Genomic DNA, 14289 nt, shown 5'->3' on the forward strand with positions numbered 1-14289 from the left:
TCCTGGTGGCAGCCATGTCTTTGCTATACTTCATGTTAGTGGTGGCAGGTGAGTGTGAAAGCAAGAGGAAAAATAAAAGCCTGAGGAGTCAGAAGGGATCACTGCTGGTGCCCACCAATTCAATTCCCCTTGTGCTGAGGCCCCAGAGGCATTCTGTGTAAATGGCCAACACCAGCCATACAAGTGTCAGCACTATAGGACCAAGTACAATAGGTGGGATATTGGGCCAGTGGCAAGATAGACAGTGCATCCTGCTAATACTGATGGTGCCAACCACATCTGGGTCAGCACCACCTGCTCTGGGCTTATCCCTTCCTAATCTGAAACCGTTTTCAGATCAGTGACTCATTCAAGAACACAAGAAGTGAGTGCCTGGGAAGCAAGCTCAATCATACTCTTACACATTATTAAAAAGTCAATCTTTAAAGGATCATTGTTGATTCCAGAGCTGACTCTACCTCCAGTTTTAACTCAGGAGGAGAAATGTGGATGAGTGAGTCAGAAGCCAAAGAATGAAGAAGCCATTATCAATTTTATATATAGCGTGCACGCTCCATCCTCACACTTGCCAACCTACAGACATTACCTTCTGAGGAAATAGTTTCAGCAGTTTTGGAAAAGATTTTGGTGTTGTATTGATTTCACATCACTTGAACAGTTTAAAATGAGGGAGGAGGAAAACACAAGCCATTCACCTTTTTCTGCTGTGGTGTAACAAGGTTAAACAGTAATCATGAACAACTCTGAATGTGCCTTTAGCAATCTTCCCTGTAGGTGGCTGAAGGTGGTGGTGGTGGTGGTAGTCGGAGCTTGGAAATGTTGACGTTGTGGCCTACAACTCCCAGAAACCCCAGCCAGTGTGGCTGACTGGTTTGTTCTGGGTGAAATTTTTTTAAAAGGTAATATTTCTGGTCTGACTTCCAAAACAAAGTAAATATTTTCTGTCTTTGGGCTTGATGATGACTCTTGCATTTGAATGGGGACATATAGGTCAGGAAAACTGAAACACAATAAGAGACACACTTTGAAATACTGTAGTTGTGTGGAGAAACATCTATACCTCAAGTAATGGAAGGGGGAGCTGCACTTAAGAAACAGAGGTAGATTAAAGGGAGAGGCAGGAAGGAAGGCAATGTAGCTTCTTTTTTCTCATCTACTGAGATTCGTTCAAGCCCCTTCATTCACAGAGCTTGGACATTTTACTCAGTTTTTAACTACAAATCCCAAAATGCCCAGACCAGCAAGAACAGCGTCAATGCTGGCTGGAATGGCTCTCTGCTCCTTCCATTCACCAGTAGTAAGCGGGGGAGGGGGTGGGGTGGACCAGGCCAGATTACAGTTTTGTAACTCTGCCATTTTTCATTGCATGCTCTTTGCCTGAACATGAAGATCCAGCAAGCAGTGCGGCTGCACTAGGAGGAGGTCTTGGCATTCACTGAGGTAGCAAATATCCATTGCAAAGCCTGGCTTGTTAGCTCCTTATTCTCCCCACTCCACCTACCACTGCCCCCAAGCCTGTGGAACAAATTTATTTCTGCCTGCATTTTTCCATGACTTCTCCTCTTGATTTTCAGTCACATTAAATTCCTCTTTAATAGAAGACAAAGTACTAGGTTGTAATGGGATCCTGGGGACAGAGAGTCAGGAGCCAGAAGCTTAGTGCCTTTGAAAGAAACTGGCTGCTTTTCAAGCTCGCCCCATGACTTGTCTGTTGTTTTATCAGATTATCCCTTTAATCACTGAGTATGCTTGCCTTCCCAACCCCCTTTCCTCATTTGGCAGTTTATTTAGAAAAGGTAAAGACCTTGGCAGAGGTCAGACTGAATGCATAACTTTTTCAACAGTTTCTCAATCTAAAGAGGGTAGGGTGGGCAAGAACAAGCAACAGAAAGGTTTTGCTTGTCGCCATGCAAGAATTGGCTAGCATCATGAAGATCAATTTATAAAATAATCAACTGTTTAGAAGATACTTTAATCAAATTAACTATCTGCCTTTAACTATCTGCTAAAGAACTGAGTGATTAAATTTAACAGGTATTCTCACAATCTCTCTATATTTATTTATTTAGAATATTTTTACCGCCTTTCTCCTTTAAAAGGACCCAAAGTGGCTTACAACACCGAAAGACAATATTTAAAGTTTAGAACAATGAGTATTCAGTGGTGGTTAGCATCATTAAAGGACAATATTTGAAGCTAAGAACAATGAGTATAAAGAAGCATCTTACATTATTAAAAGGCTTAAAGGTAGGAACAATATGTATACACATTTTAAAAGAGAAAAGACAATGTCACTCTGAGAAATGGAAAACTCAAAAATGGAAAACACAGTAACAATCCGTCTAAAAATCACACACAGATAACTGGTTTATTGAGGGAAGGCTTGCCTGAAGAGAAAGGTCTTTGCCTACTTGCAGAAGGACAGCAAAGATGGGGCCAGTCTGGCCTCCTGTGGGAGGGAGTTCCAAAGTCTGGGAGTCCCAAATTTTCATAGTGCATTTTTTAAAATGAAACATTGAAATATTGGAGAAATATTGAATATTAGAATTATTAGAAACATGAAAAATGACAATTTAATAAAGGAAATGACATTTTCAGAAAAATCTTTGTGTATCGCAGTAAGAATGAGAACCTCAAAAATTAAAGCATGAACCTAATCTCCAGCCCTAACTTTACATTTTTCTATCACTACAGTTAACACTTCCATTGCTCAATTTACTGATTAAATTTTGCAGCCTTAATCTTCAGATCTTGTTTAACTGCTTAACACTCTTTCTTTGTCAAAATACAGGAGTTGCGAGATCAACAAGTCTGTGAAGGGACATGGTTTAGGCAGCACTGGGGAGGGAAAGAGAAACGATGAAGGCAGGGATTTTAGATTTGAGTTTTTCCAGAAACAAAACTTCTTCCCCCTTGTTATGCCTCTGTTTTGTCATTTGAAGTGATATCCCTGGATATACAGGGACACATGTCTTGTTAATTGTCTAGCAGTAAGATTTTTTTCAGTACTTCTTTGCCAGGGTCCAGCATATTTCCATAGCTATTGGCTACGGCTGAACTTCCATGTGCTTTTTTTGACTGTTGCTTCCTGGTTCTTAAGGTGCATTTGCACTAAAATGTCAAGAAAGGGCAATGTCACTAAACTTTGCCCCTAGTACAAAGTAGCACAAAAAACAAACCTTTGGTTAAGGAGAGAGAAAATAATATAGGAACACTAGGAAAAAATATCCAAAGGGATGCAGGAGAAACGAGGATGATCAGGGGACTGGAAATCAAGCCCTATCAGAAAAAAGAGAAGAGAAGAGAAGAAAAATCTGGACATATTTAACCTTCAGAAAAGATGACTAAGGGGAGATGTGATAGCACTTTTCAAATACTTGAAAGGTAGTCATACAGAGGAGGGGCAAAATCTGTTCTTAATCATTCCAGAGGACACATAATAATGATCTCAAGTTACAGGAAGCCAGATTTCAGTTAAATGTCGGGGGGGGGGGGACTTCCTAATTGTTATAGCAATATGACAATGGAATCAACTCACTTTGGATGTGGTGAGTACTCCAACACTGGAGGCATTCAAGTGAAAGTAAGGCAGCCATCTATCAGATATACCATACTTTAATTTGGATTCCTGCACTGAACAGTGGGTTGGATCTGATGGCCCTTATAAGCCCCTTCAAACTTCATTATTCTATGTCATTTGGACACCAAGGAAAACTCAGACATGATCAGCACATAACCAGCCCTTAAGGTAGAACAAGTGCTGTGTCTGGAAGATTGCTTGTGTCTAACTTGTTTCAAGACTCGACTATAATATTGTTGGGGTAGGGGGAGCACTTGAATGCCACTTCAGGCAGAAAAACATCTGTTGCATGCGCTAAAGAAGAAGAAGAAGAAGAAGCCAATATATGTTCTTCCTTAATGAGAACACCCTCTCATTTCTAACAATTCATGTTGGTAGTAAGCATACTCTCCTCTTCCCAGAATGTGTATATTCACTTCAGGGTATCTACCATCAGCCTTTAGTAATCCTAAATTAAGAGCTGGCTGATAGGAGTTGTCCCCAAATTCCTCCTGACTCCCACTACACAACAGTGACTTTTCAATGGCATTGTGCCAAATATTCTCTCATGAATATTTTGCAAGTGAAATGCTTTTGAGTGGTAATGGGGAAAAGTTACCTTTTTTGCTTACAGGTTCCAGCTGTCAGGGGTATTCTGGGGGTTGTAGACAAAAAGAAAGAAATGTTCATATCTCTGCTTTTGAGGAGATTGAAATGACCTCCCTTCAACTTCCTTACTTCTAAAAAAATGTTACCTTTCTTGCACTTGTTGATAGCCACAACTCCCCCCAAAACTGCTGCTACAACGATGTAATCTCCTTTTCATCATAAGCTTCTTTCTCTTATACTACACAGTCCTACCAGTCAGGGATTGTGGGTTACAATGCCATCATGCATTGCATTGCTTCGCATCACATAATAGGGATCATGTTGAGTAAAACAGAGACTTCTGGGTGATTTGAAGTAGAGCAGGAAAGATTTTGGACTCCTGATTGCTTAGTGATGATAGCAAGATTCCATAAGCTCACATCACAACCCTGAAATATACTGCTGAAATGAAAGGTGTTGGTGGCAGGGGGCACTTTTGATTAAATGTGGGTTTTTGGTAGGATGGTGAGGTCAGTTCAGTATTGGTACTCTGAAAAATAGTACCAACAGTTCTCTAATTTATTATGTATGTTTTGGCATTAATCTCCTACTGGAGATTTTTGAGTTCCAGCAAAAAGTGAAGGAGATCCCCAAGCCCAATACCTCATCATTGTAGGTGTGAGGAAAAGCACTCCTGCTACTGTGGCACCAAGGCCAGCGTACTTGCCATATTTTGGTTTTCTAAAACCACAAAATCTGGAAATGTTGCTCTTTTTGGCTTATAATTCTCCAAATGCTCCAGCCAGCATGAACTGCTGGTGGTTTATGAGAGTTGCTGTCCAAAAAAAGTAACATTTTTATGCTCTGTAAATATCGTAGTGTTGACTATGGTTTGGAAGTAATAAGCAAAATAGGTATTTGTAAAAGACTCAAATTATCTTATAGGTGAATTGTTTTCTGGTTTCCTTTTGAAAATTATTGCTAATGCCCATTTTAGGGAACCTTCTGAGGCAGTTGGACAAATTTTATGCCATTCTGTATCAATTCCTTTCTTAAAGTAATGAAAAAACAACAAGCAACACAACAAAGAACTCTATAAGTTTCTCTGCAATAACTAATGAATAACAATGGTGAATTATTTTTAAATATTATAATGAACACAGGAATATATTACATTTGAAAAAGTAAGTGTTCAGATTCTGGTCATGACTAACATAAGCCATTTAACAGTGTCTCTTGTGAATATGACTAAGTTTGTGTACCAACCAGAATATCAGCTTGCTTGCTGATGAATGCCCTCCCCCCCACACACAAGACTTTCCTATCATTGAAAGATAGGGTCTTGTGAGAAGAATTGTATAGAAAAAAGCCCCCTCCATTTTGCTGAGTACTATTTTCTAGACAAATGTGTTTTTTCCCCTCTGCACTATGTGAATTTTATTGTAACATAGTGCCAGTGTTTAGAGAAGGCTTTGAGCCTGTTAAGAACTTCTTAGTGGTGCAGGGCCAGAATAAACACCACCACACAAAAGAAGGATATATTTATCAGGGTAACCTTAACATAAATTGAGACATCTCAAAGGAAACCTAAAAATAGCTCCCTAACCAGTTTCCTTGTGCTTCTTTTTTTTTAACCTGAGATAATGAGAACATATAGATAGGATGGCCTAGTGAGTGAGCTTGTGTCCCTGTAAAAAATTCTTTTGGAGTGTTAGATATGGGTTTTGCTTGCAATCATCTAGCCAGTTGCCATGTTTAGCATTGGTGAGAATATTTTACTCCCAGCCTGTAATAACGAGCTCCACTTAAAATATTAATGCAAAAATGGGAAGAATGTATGTTATCCTTTAAAAATTAAAATGTGGCTTTCAAAATGTTATTCTTTAAGTAGGTTCCCTGAAAACACAAAATGATTTTTTTTTAAATCATTGTGTTAGAGTAAAAAATTTATTTCCAAGTTCTGATTTTCTGAGTTTCAGGGTACATTTCTATCCTTCCATACAAAAGCCCCTTTCTTAATGCCAGGCAATCATGCTGTCATCCATCAGTGCTATACTATTGCTAGCCAAGTTTTGAAAGGTTTCTGCTCATAGAAATAGATTACAGGATAGAAGTCAGCTATTGCTATAGCACAGAGTAAGGGGTAGGGATGGACAAATGTACCAATTTTAGTTTTAGTCGATTTCTTATAGTTCAGTTCGTTTTGGCATCAGTCCATGCTTATTCTAAAAGCTTGTATGACCATTTGTATATATTTGAACTGCAAGCAATTTCCTGTAACATGATGCATTTCTATACACTGAGACAGCTTGTGGGCTGAGATGGAGATTCTCATCCCAAAATTTCAGGGAAAGGTGCCCCCCACCTGTCAGGAGCCACATAAGGATTTACATTTTTCCACTAATATGTTATTTTCACACACACCTTCTCTTGTCATCCACATTTTTAATTCTTCCATCTATACCAAGTGGGTAAGATTCTTAAAAGATGTGTGTTTCTTGTGCTGGAAAGGGTAATTGGGCAGACTCTAAAGAAAGATGCAATCCAGAGAAACAATTAGAAAGTGGCCGAAGATTTAAAATTCATTCATAGGCAGAGAATGATCACCATCTAGGATAATGTGAACAATAGCATGGCACTTATTTAGTTCTCTTACAACAAGGATGAAGTATGATCCTCAAGGTATTTGGGATTTCACCTCTCTGAAGCCTCAGCCACCATGATTCAGACCCACTGAATCAATGAAAGTTACATTGCTATGTTTCATTGAGTTTATATTCCTTTTAGAAGAATCTTGCCTTTAATTGAACTACAAAAGTAAAAGTAAATGCATTTTGTAAGATTATGCATGCTATAACGTATTAAGTACATTATTTCAGAAATACCATATGTGTCTTTTTACTCCTGAATTATAGTACATTTGTCTGCAAATGCATGATGATTTACTTAAGAATTAATAAGTTATAATGTATAAAATTAACTAACAGATTTCTTTAATGGTGTTAAGAGTCCTGTTTAGAACCCCACATTTCAGAAGCAGCTCCTTGTGTTGGGGTGCTGGGAAACAGCTGCAGAAAAAAAATTATAATGTAAAAGGGTAAGCTAAACATGTCTCCAAACCCATGTGCACTCACAATAGATCACCCTGGATCAAAGCCAATATTTTAATTGAACAAATTATGGTAATTGCTTTTTCCATTTGCCCTTCCCCCATAATTAAAGTAACATCCCTACATTTCACTCCACTGGGAAGTCTTTGGGGAATTGTGCTGCCTTTGAACTGTTGACTCTTTTCCCCTCTCTTTCTCCAGAGAGCCTTGGGCGAAGGCTACCACCTTAAAAATAAAAGGAACTCCCCTTGTGTCTACACACCTCCTTCTCTTAAAGGTAAGGTAGCTTTGAACTAAAAAGTGTAATATTCAAGGTTAGATCCACTGTGGCAGCCTTGTATTATATAGTATAAATAGCTATTGGGAAGTTAAAGAACTGAGTGTTTGCAATGCTTTCTTAAGCTCCTTTTTGTTTGTAAAGCTTTAGAGATTACAGTTCTTGGAACATTCATTCCAGAAAGGGATTTGTTGCATTACTCATTACTTCGGGGCAGATTGCTGTTATCATAATCATAGTTCCAAATCTGAAAGTAATTCATTGCGCTGCAAGTTATTAATTCTTTGCATTGTCTTGCCAACAGGCTAAAAAAATATAAAGAAATACTCTCTCGTTCCCTCTAGGGGTAATTTTTGATAATACAGGTCTTTCTACTTGAGATTCTTTAGAAAATGGGATAAAACCTGAAATGTCAAATGACCATGTATAATGACCATGATATAAAAAGCAGAGGTAAAATAAAAGACAAATTCCAAAATTAAAAAGACACAGAAGTCTGAGAAACATTTGAGAATGCCATGGTCTTGGTACCATAAAAGGTGAAAGGGGATGACTTCATCTTAAAGGCACACTAACTTTAAGATCAAACCATTCCCCCCCCCCTTTTTTCCCTGCCTTCTTTTTTGTAACATCATGCCTTATAAGGGATCGGCTGACCTTGAAAGTTTGCACAGATTTTGTGCCCTTTTGATGGGCCTAATAAAAGTATGGCCACTATAAAGTCTCAGAAGTCGAGAAATTACATCCATGATTTCTCACTTCTCTCTTTCGGTATCCTTGGTTATTTTTGTTTCAATTTTTTTAGCCCTCTGTTTTGCAGTGTTTCATCAGGCATTTAGGATTAGAGTGAGAGCTTCCCAATTGACATGATCAATATTAAAATCTTTCAATGATGTCTTTAGCTAATCCTTGAATCATTTCTTTTGCCCACCATGCAACTGAGTACATTATTATGTTGTAGATCACAAGCTGAATATGAGCCAATAGTGCAGTGTGGCTGCAAAAAAGGCGAATGCTATTTTAGGCTACATTAACAGAAATATCGTCTCCAAATCATGTGAAGCACTAGTTCCCCTCTCTTTGGCACTGGTTAGGCTTCGTCTTGAATACTGTGTCTAGTTCTCAACACCGCACTTTAAGAAGGGTGCAAACAAACTGGAACAGGTTCAGAGGAGGGCAAAAAGGATGGTCGAGGGATTGGAAACCAAGGCTGAGAGAAGACTGAGGGACGATATGATACCATTCTTCAAATACCTGAAAAATTGTCATACGGAGGAGGGACAGGATCTATTCTCAGTCACTCCAGATTGCACATCATGTGACAATGGGCTCAATTTTTAGGAAGCTAGATTTCAGCTAAATATCAGGAAAAGCTTTCTAACAGAGCAATGTGTCAGTGGAACCAGTTACATTGGGAGAGGAAGTTCTTTGACACTGGAGGCATCCAAGAGAAGGTTAGATAGCCATCTATCAGATATACTTTAACGTGGATTCTTGTATTGAGCAGGGGTTTGGACTTGATGGCCTTATAGGCCCCTTCCGATTCAATTATTCTATGATTACCTGTTGAAAAAATATTGATAATATACATGGTATCTAGGATATCCCTGGTTTGGTCCTGCTCAAGAAATCCTGGGAGTTCCTAGCCAAAAATATAACTTTCCCAAGCTCTCCCCTGCTTATTTATTCTGTTCCTATCATATCTGAGAGCCTGCAGTGATTCTGGTCATTTACAAGGGCCCAAAGAAAAAGACCAGAAAAAACTTTGCTGCTTCAGTAGAGTAACTTAGGCTACTTTATATGAAGTAATCCACGAAGGCAGGTAACATGACAGCCTCCTCCAGACTGAGGGTGCTTATGCTTAGGAGGGAGTCAAAATCCAGAAGCTGTCATTTCTTCGTTTCCTGAAAACTGTGTGTATCCCTTTGTAATCTGCACCTTGCCAAAGCCTACTAACTAGTGTGGTTCTCCCTTATAAATATTCTCTCTCTCTCTCTCTCTCTCTCTCACACACACACACACACACACGTTCCACAGGGTGAACTATGAACATTTTAATTTATTTTAAATGCAGAATTCTTGCTGCATTGTTCATAATTTAGCAAACTGTGACATTTTAGGTCAGCCTGCCTCCAAACCTTACCATATCTAATTCCTCTGGAAGAGATTTCACACAAATGCCATTTTCTTCTAACGTGTTTTTCATGAAACTCTCTTACTGATGCTAGTCCCCCCCACCAGGCTGTCAGGAACGTCCTGTTCGAAGGCAACAGACTTCTCTTACATTTAATTTGAATCTGTAAGGGGGCCCCCTCTTCTTTCCCTACTTTTTTATTTTTATATTTTTCATAATTTTGAAAACTCCATCTGCTTCAAAGCTAGCTGTTCTGCAAAAGTGAAGGTGACCCTGGGGCACAAAGTGGAATAGGGAGAGCAAACATGTGTGGGTGTCTACATATATGAACAAAACTTTGCATTACTTAGCATTATCTATATCTGTTTTAGAGAACAAAAAGATTCCAAGGAAAGGGAATGACTCATAGAAAAGAGAGAGAGAGAGAGAGTAGAATGCTTCCATATGTACTTTACCAAATCACTATGGAACATGTAGAAGTTTCAGTTTATTTTAAAAAGATTTCAAATACAATGAGTTCAAAACAAGAAGCTGCATTTAATTGATTAAGTTTCAACAACCATGCACGTTAATCTGGCTGTTTGGGTGCTCATGTGTGTTTGGCTAACATGTAACACAAGTGCTAATAACTGATGTTAATAGATGCATTCTCCTTTCTCTTTTACACACACACACATACACACACACACAGAGAGAGAGAGAGAGAGAGAGAGAGAGAGAGAGAGAGAGTGAGACCAACATTTATTTGAGTCTCACCCTACAAAGTATGATGTTTTCCTGTAACAAAACTGCATCCTCTCTAGGGCTCAAATTCCATGTATTTTGCTTTCTGCATGTAGTCCCTCCCGACCCCGATGCAACATTTGATTTTCTTTACTTTTTACCTGATATGTATGTACTCTTAGCCTAAAGTTTTCACTGCAACCCATTAGGGGAGGGGCATCTTACTCCTTTTCTTTCCATCCCTTTTCAACCTCAGATCATTGTCCCCAGTTGCTTTTGATACCATCATTCCTTTCATAGGGCTAAGAAAGCTATTTGAGAGTGTTCACTATGGAAGTCGGAGAGGATTAGAATATTTATTTCTTCTCCCTTTTCCTCCAATCTGTTTTTGTTTTTTTTGTTTTTTGAAAGTATATAAACCATTCAAAGGTTATATATAATAATTAATTTCAATCAAAATTGGTTAAATCAGTCAATCTGTAATGAAGAGTATAGAGTGTGTACATCTGTGTAAAAACACACATACTTATATAGTATTTCAAATTTATTATTCCAAAATGGTGCCATGCAAAATCCACTTCTTCATGAATCCTTCTTTCAAAAAATAAGTTGTCTTAAACCGCATGGTTACAATATGCCATATTTTCAAAAGTGGCAGTGGATTATGTATTCTCCAATAACACTGCAATATAAATCTTGGCAGCAGTCAATATGTTTACCGCCAATTGTACGTCAGTACAAAAGCAGTGCTTTCTTTAAGCAATAGAGTACCACCACTTTGAGATCCAATGATAAAAAGCAGTCTGTGATTTCTTTCATAATGTCTATAATCACTGTAATGACTGATTAATAATGTCCAGAAGCCATTAGAGATGTTGACTGTTTTATCCTATTTATCTCTCTTTTATTAGAGCAGCTTCCTCAGACAAAAAATGAAAGTACAGAGAAAGGGAAATGACATGTTATTAATGAGATGAATAGTTTGATACCAAGAATAATTTACATGACATGTTTTTATAAATCTTACCTATATCTTTGTGTTTCATAGGTAGGGCATATATGCCCTCAGATCTGTCAAGTTCCATTGATAATTTTATGGAATTTACAGAATAATTAATGGGAAATTAATGGTGTTCAGTTTGTCTTGAGAGGTGGTGAATCCAAAGTGAGTAGGGCAGCTGGCACTTTATGGGGCATTGCATGAGCTAATCCAGATTAGGTTCAGCACCATGGATAGTCCCTTTACACTCATTGAGGACAGCTGAGCCACCAGTTTCTACTGTCCTAAAACAAAGACCTTTGAATAAATGGATAAAGAATATGAAACAGGAATGTAAACAATTTGCTCTTTGTTTCCGTAATTTCTAGATTAGACTACTGTAATGCATTCTACATGGGGCTTCCTTTGAAGCTGATGCGGAAGCTTCAAGTGGTGCAGAATGCGGCAGCCAGACTCCTTACTGGAGTGAGAAAATACCAACATATCTCTCCTACTCTGGCCATGCTGCACTGGCTGCCCATCCCTTTCCGCATTGACTTCAAAGTGTTAATGCTTGCATATAAAGCCCTTAAACGGTTTAGGACCTCGATACTTGGCGGAACGCTTACTCCCAACTAGTTCTACCCATGTCACCCACACGAGCCAGGAGGTGAGGCTGAGGAGCCTGACGCTGACGGAGGCCCAGAAAGAAAGAACTAGAAACCGGGCTTTCTCGGCGGTGGCTCCTTGTCTCTGGAATAACCTACCTCCGAAGATTCGCGCTGCACCCTCGCTGGGTACTTTTAAGAACCAACTAAAAACATGGATGTATAGGCAGGCCTTCCCTTCCAGTTAATTCCTGTCCTCTTTCCTTTTTTCTCTCTCTCTCTTTATTTGATTTATTTTTATTTTTCCCATCTTATAGAATCATTTAATTAATTAATTGTTATAAATTTTTTAGAACTTGTTATCCTTATGTTGTAAGCCGCCTAGAGTGGTCGAAATGACTAGATAGGCGGGGAATAAATACAATAAATAAATAAATAAATAAATAAATAAATAAATAAATAAATAAATAAATAAATAAATAAATAAATAAATAAATATGGAACCTCTAGTAGGCTGGATTTCAGTCTTTCATGGGCTCGATTATAAATACAAATTGGAGATGTCCCCTACAACACATTTATTCCCTTTTAGTTTGGTGCTCTGCTTACCATTCTCCAGCAGCCTTTCACTGCAAAGACACATAGAACAAGAAAATGGGCATAATTCAATAGAGCATTTCTGAAAGTGAAATATCAAATGTGCACAGAGGGAGACATATATGGGAAAGAGAATAGAGATCAGGAAGGCTTATTCTTAAAAATATATTCAAGGTAGATTAGAAGGGCAAACGATAAGTACACAAACTTCCAAATTCTAATGCTTGTCCAATGTCAGCAATAAAAGCAATCACTGTTTTCTTCCCAGTGATGACTGGAACTTCCCAAATGGAGACTGGAAGAACCAAGGCAGTTGGAGACAAAACATGTTTGACAACAAAGCCCTATTTAAAGACCTCCTCTTCCTGCCATGTGCGTTTCCCACAATCTGCTGTTTGTGTCATGAGCACTGCTAAATATTGGAGTGTTTCCTGACGAACGCAGCCCACAGACAGAAAAAAAGTATCCTTGGAGAAAGAGGCTGGCAGTAGCCACAGCAGGATTCTTAATTCTGACTCAACTCAACAGTTGTGATTGGAATTGATACTGCTTGGTTAAGGGGAAATAATGGAGTGGCACAACAGCTGGAAATAGTATCCTTGCACATGACTCAAGTTAGGTAGACTTAGGACCACTGTATCCATTGCACTCTGAGGCTTTGGCTTCTTGTACATTCAGAGTTCAAGAAGCTGAAATAAATGTAAAACTATTTCAATGAAAATAGGAATCGGGATCTTCCATGAGCAGAAATTAAGAGTCTTGCCGGTACAAGGTCAAATTAAGCAATTATCTGGTCTGCCCAGCTCTTTGCTTCAGGGGTCCCAACCCAGTTCTAGACCCACCTACGAAATGCCACGTATAGAGCCAGAAAATAAACTGTTATTTCTAAAAAAAGAATGACTATATTGACATAATAAAGTGGTTTATAATACATCAAGAATAGAAAATTTATGATGCTTTGAATACGAGAACACTGTCCTACTACTGCTCCCTTATGAATTATTTCAGCTATGTAATTATATTAATTCTTCTAAAAGGTAACTTCCCAAACTCTGCATATCACAATTCTTACAACACACTTTCATTATTTAGGAGCTCTGCCTGCTCTACATTTGCTGTGTATGTACATAAACAGAAGGTGAAGAGGCAGAATTTATATTTTTCATTCAGAGTCAAAGTTAAAAACAACAACAGTGTGTTGTCAGGTCAGTTCTGACTCATGGAGAAGGAAACCTTTTCAGGGTTTCCTAGGTAAAGGGTACTCAGAAGTGGTTTACCATTCCCTTCTTCTGGGGGCATTTCTGCAGCTTGCCCAAGGCCACATAGGCTGTCTCTTCTGGGATCCACATTGAGAAACAGAATTCCCAACCTGTGGCTGTGCAGCCAAATACCTAACTCACTAAGTTATCTAGCCAGTGATAATAAGGATAGCAGCATGTTATCTGAAGCTGAAAGCAATTAGTGTTCCAGCAATGCAGTTTCTTCAGAGCTTTGTTTCAGAGCCAATAGATTTGCAAATAAAACCTGTGGTGACCAACCACAAAACAAAGCAAGCTAATTTGTAAGCTAAGCTACAGGAAAGGATAAAAAGTATGCTCCAATCATCAGACCTCTAATGCACTTAAGGAATTTTTGCTTCTAACAGTGTGCTATCTGTACCACCTAGTTTGACCCTCAGATGGTGGCATTATTCCAGATGCTTTAAAATAGAACT

General features: G+C 38.6%; 1 protein-coding gene across 3 annotated transcripts in view; it reads left to right on the plus strand.

Annotated features, from left to right (window-relative positions):
- Nucleotides 1-14289, plus strand: part of PPP1R1B (protein phosphatase 1 regulatory inhibitor subunit 1B) — a 59637-nt gene that overhangs the window by 18369 nt on the left and 26979 nt on the right. For all 3 annotated transcript variants that reach the window (XM_020799337.3, XM_020799336.3, XM_020799335.3), the window contains exon 4: nucleotides 7459-7534. In XM_020799337.3, the coding sequence (XP_020654996.2) occupies nucleotides 7459-7534 (76 nt within the window). The remainder of the gene's footprint in view (nucleotides 1-7458; nucleotides 7535-14289) is intronic.

Source organism: Pogona vitticeps, chromosome 6 (assembly GCF_051106095.1).
Source record: "Pogona vitticeps strain Pit_001003342236 chromosome 6, PviZW2.1, whole genome shotgun sequence".
Classification (NCBI taxonomy): Eukaryota; Metazoa; Chordata; class Lepidosauria; order Squamata; family Agamidae; genus Pogona; species Pogona vitticeps.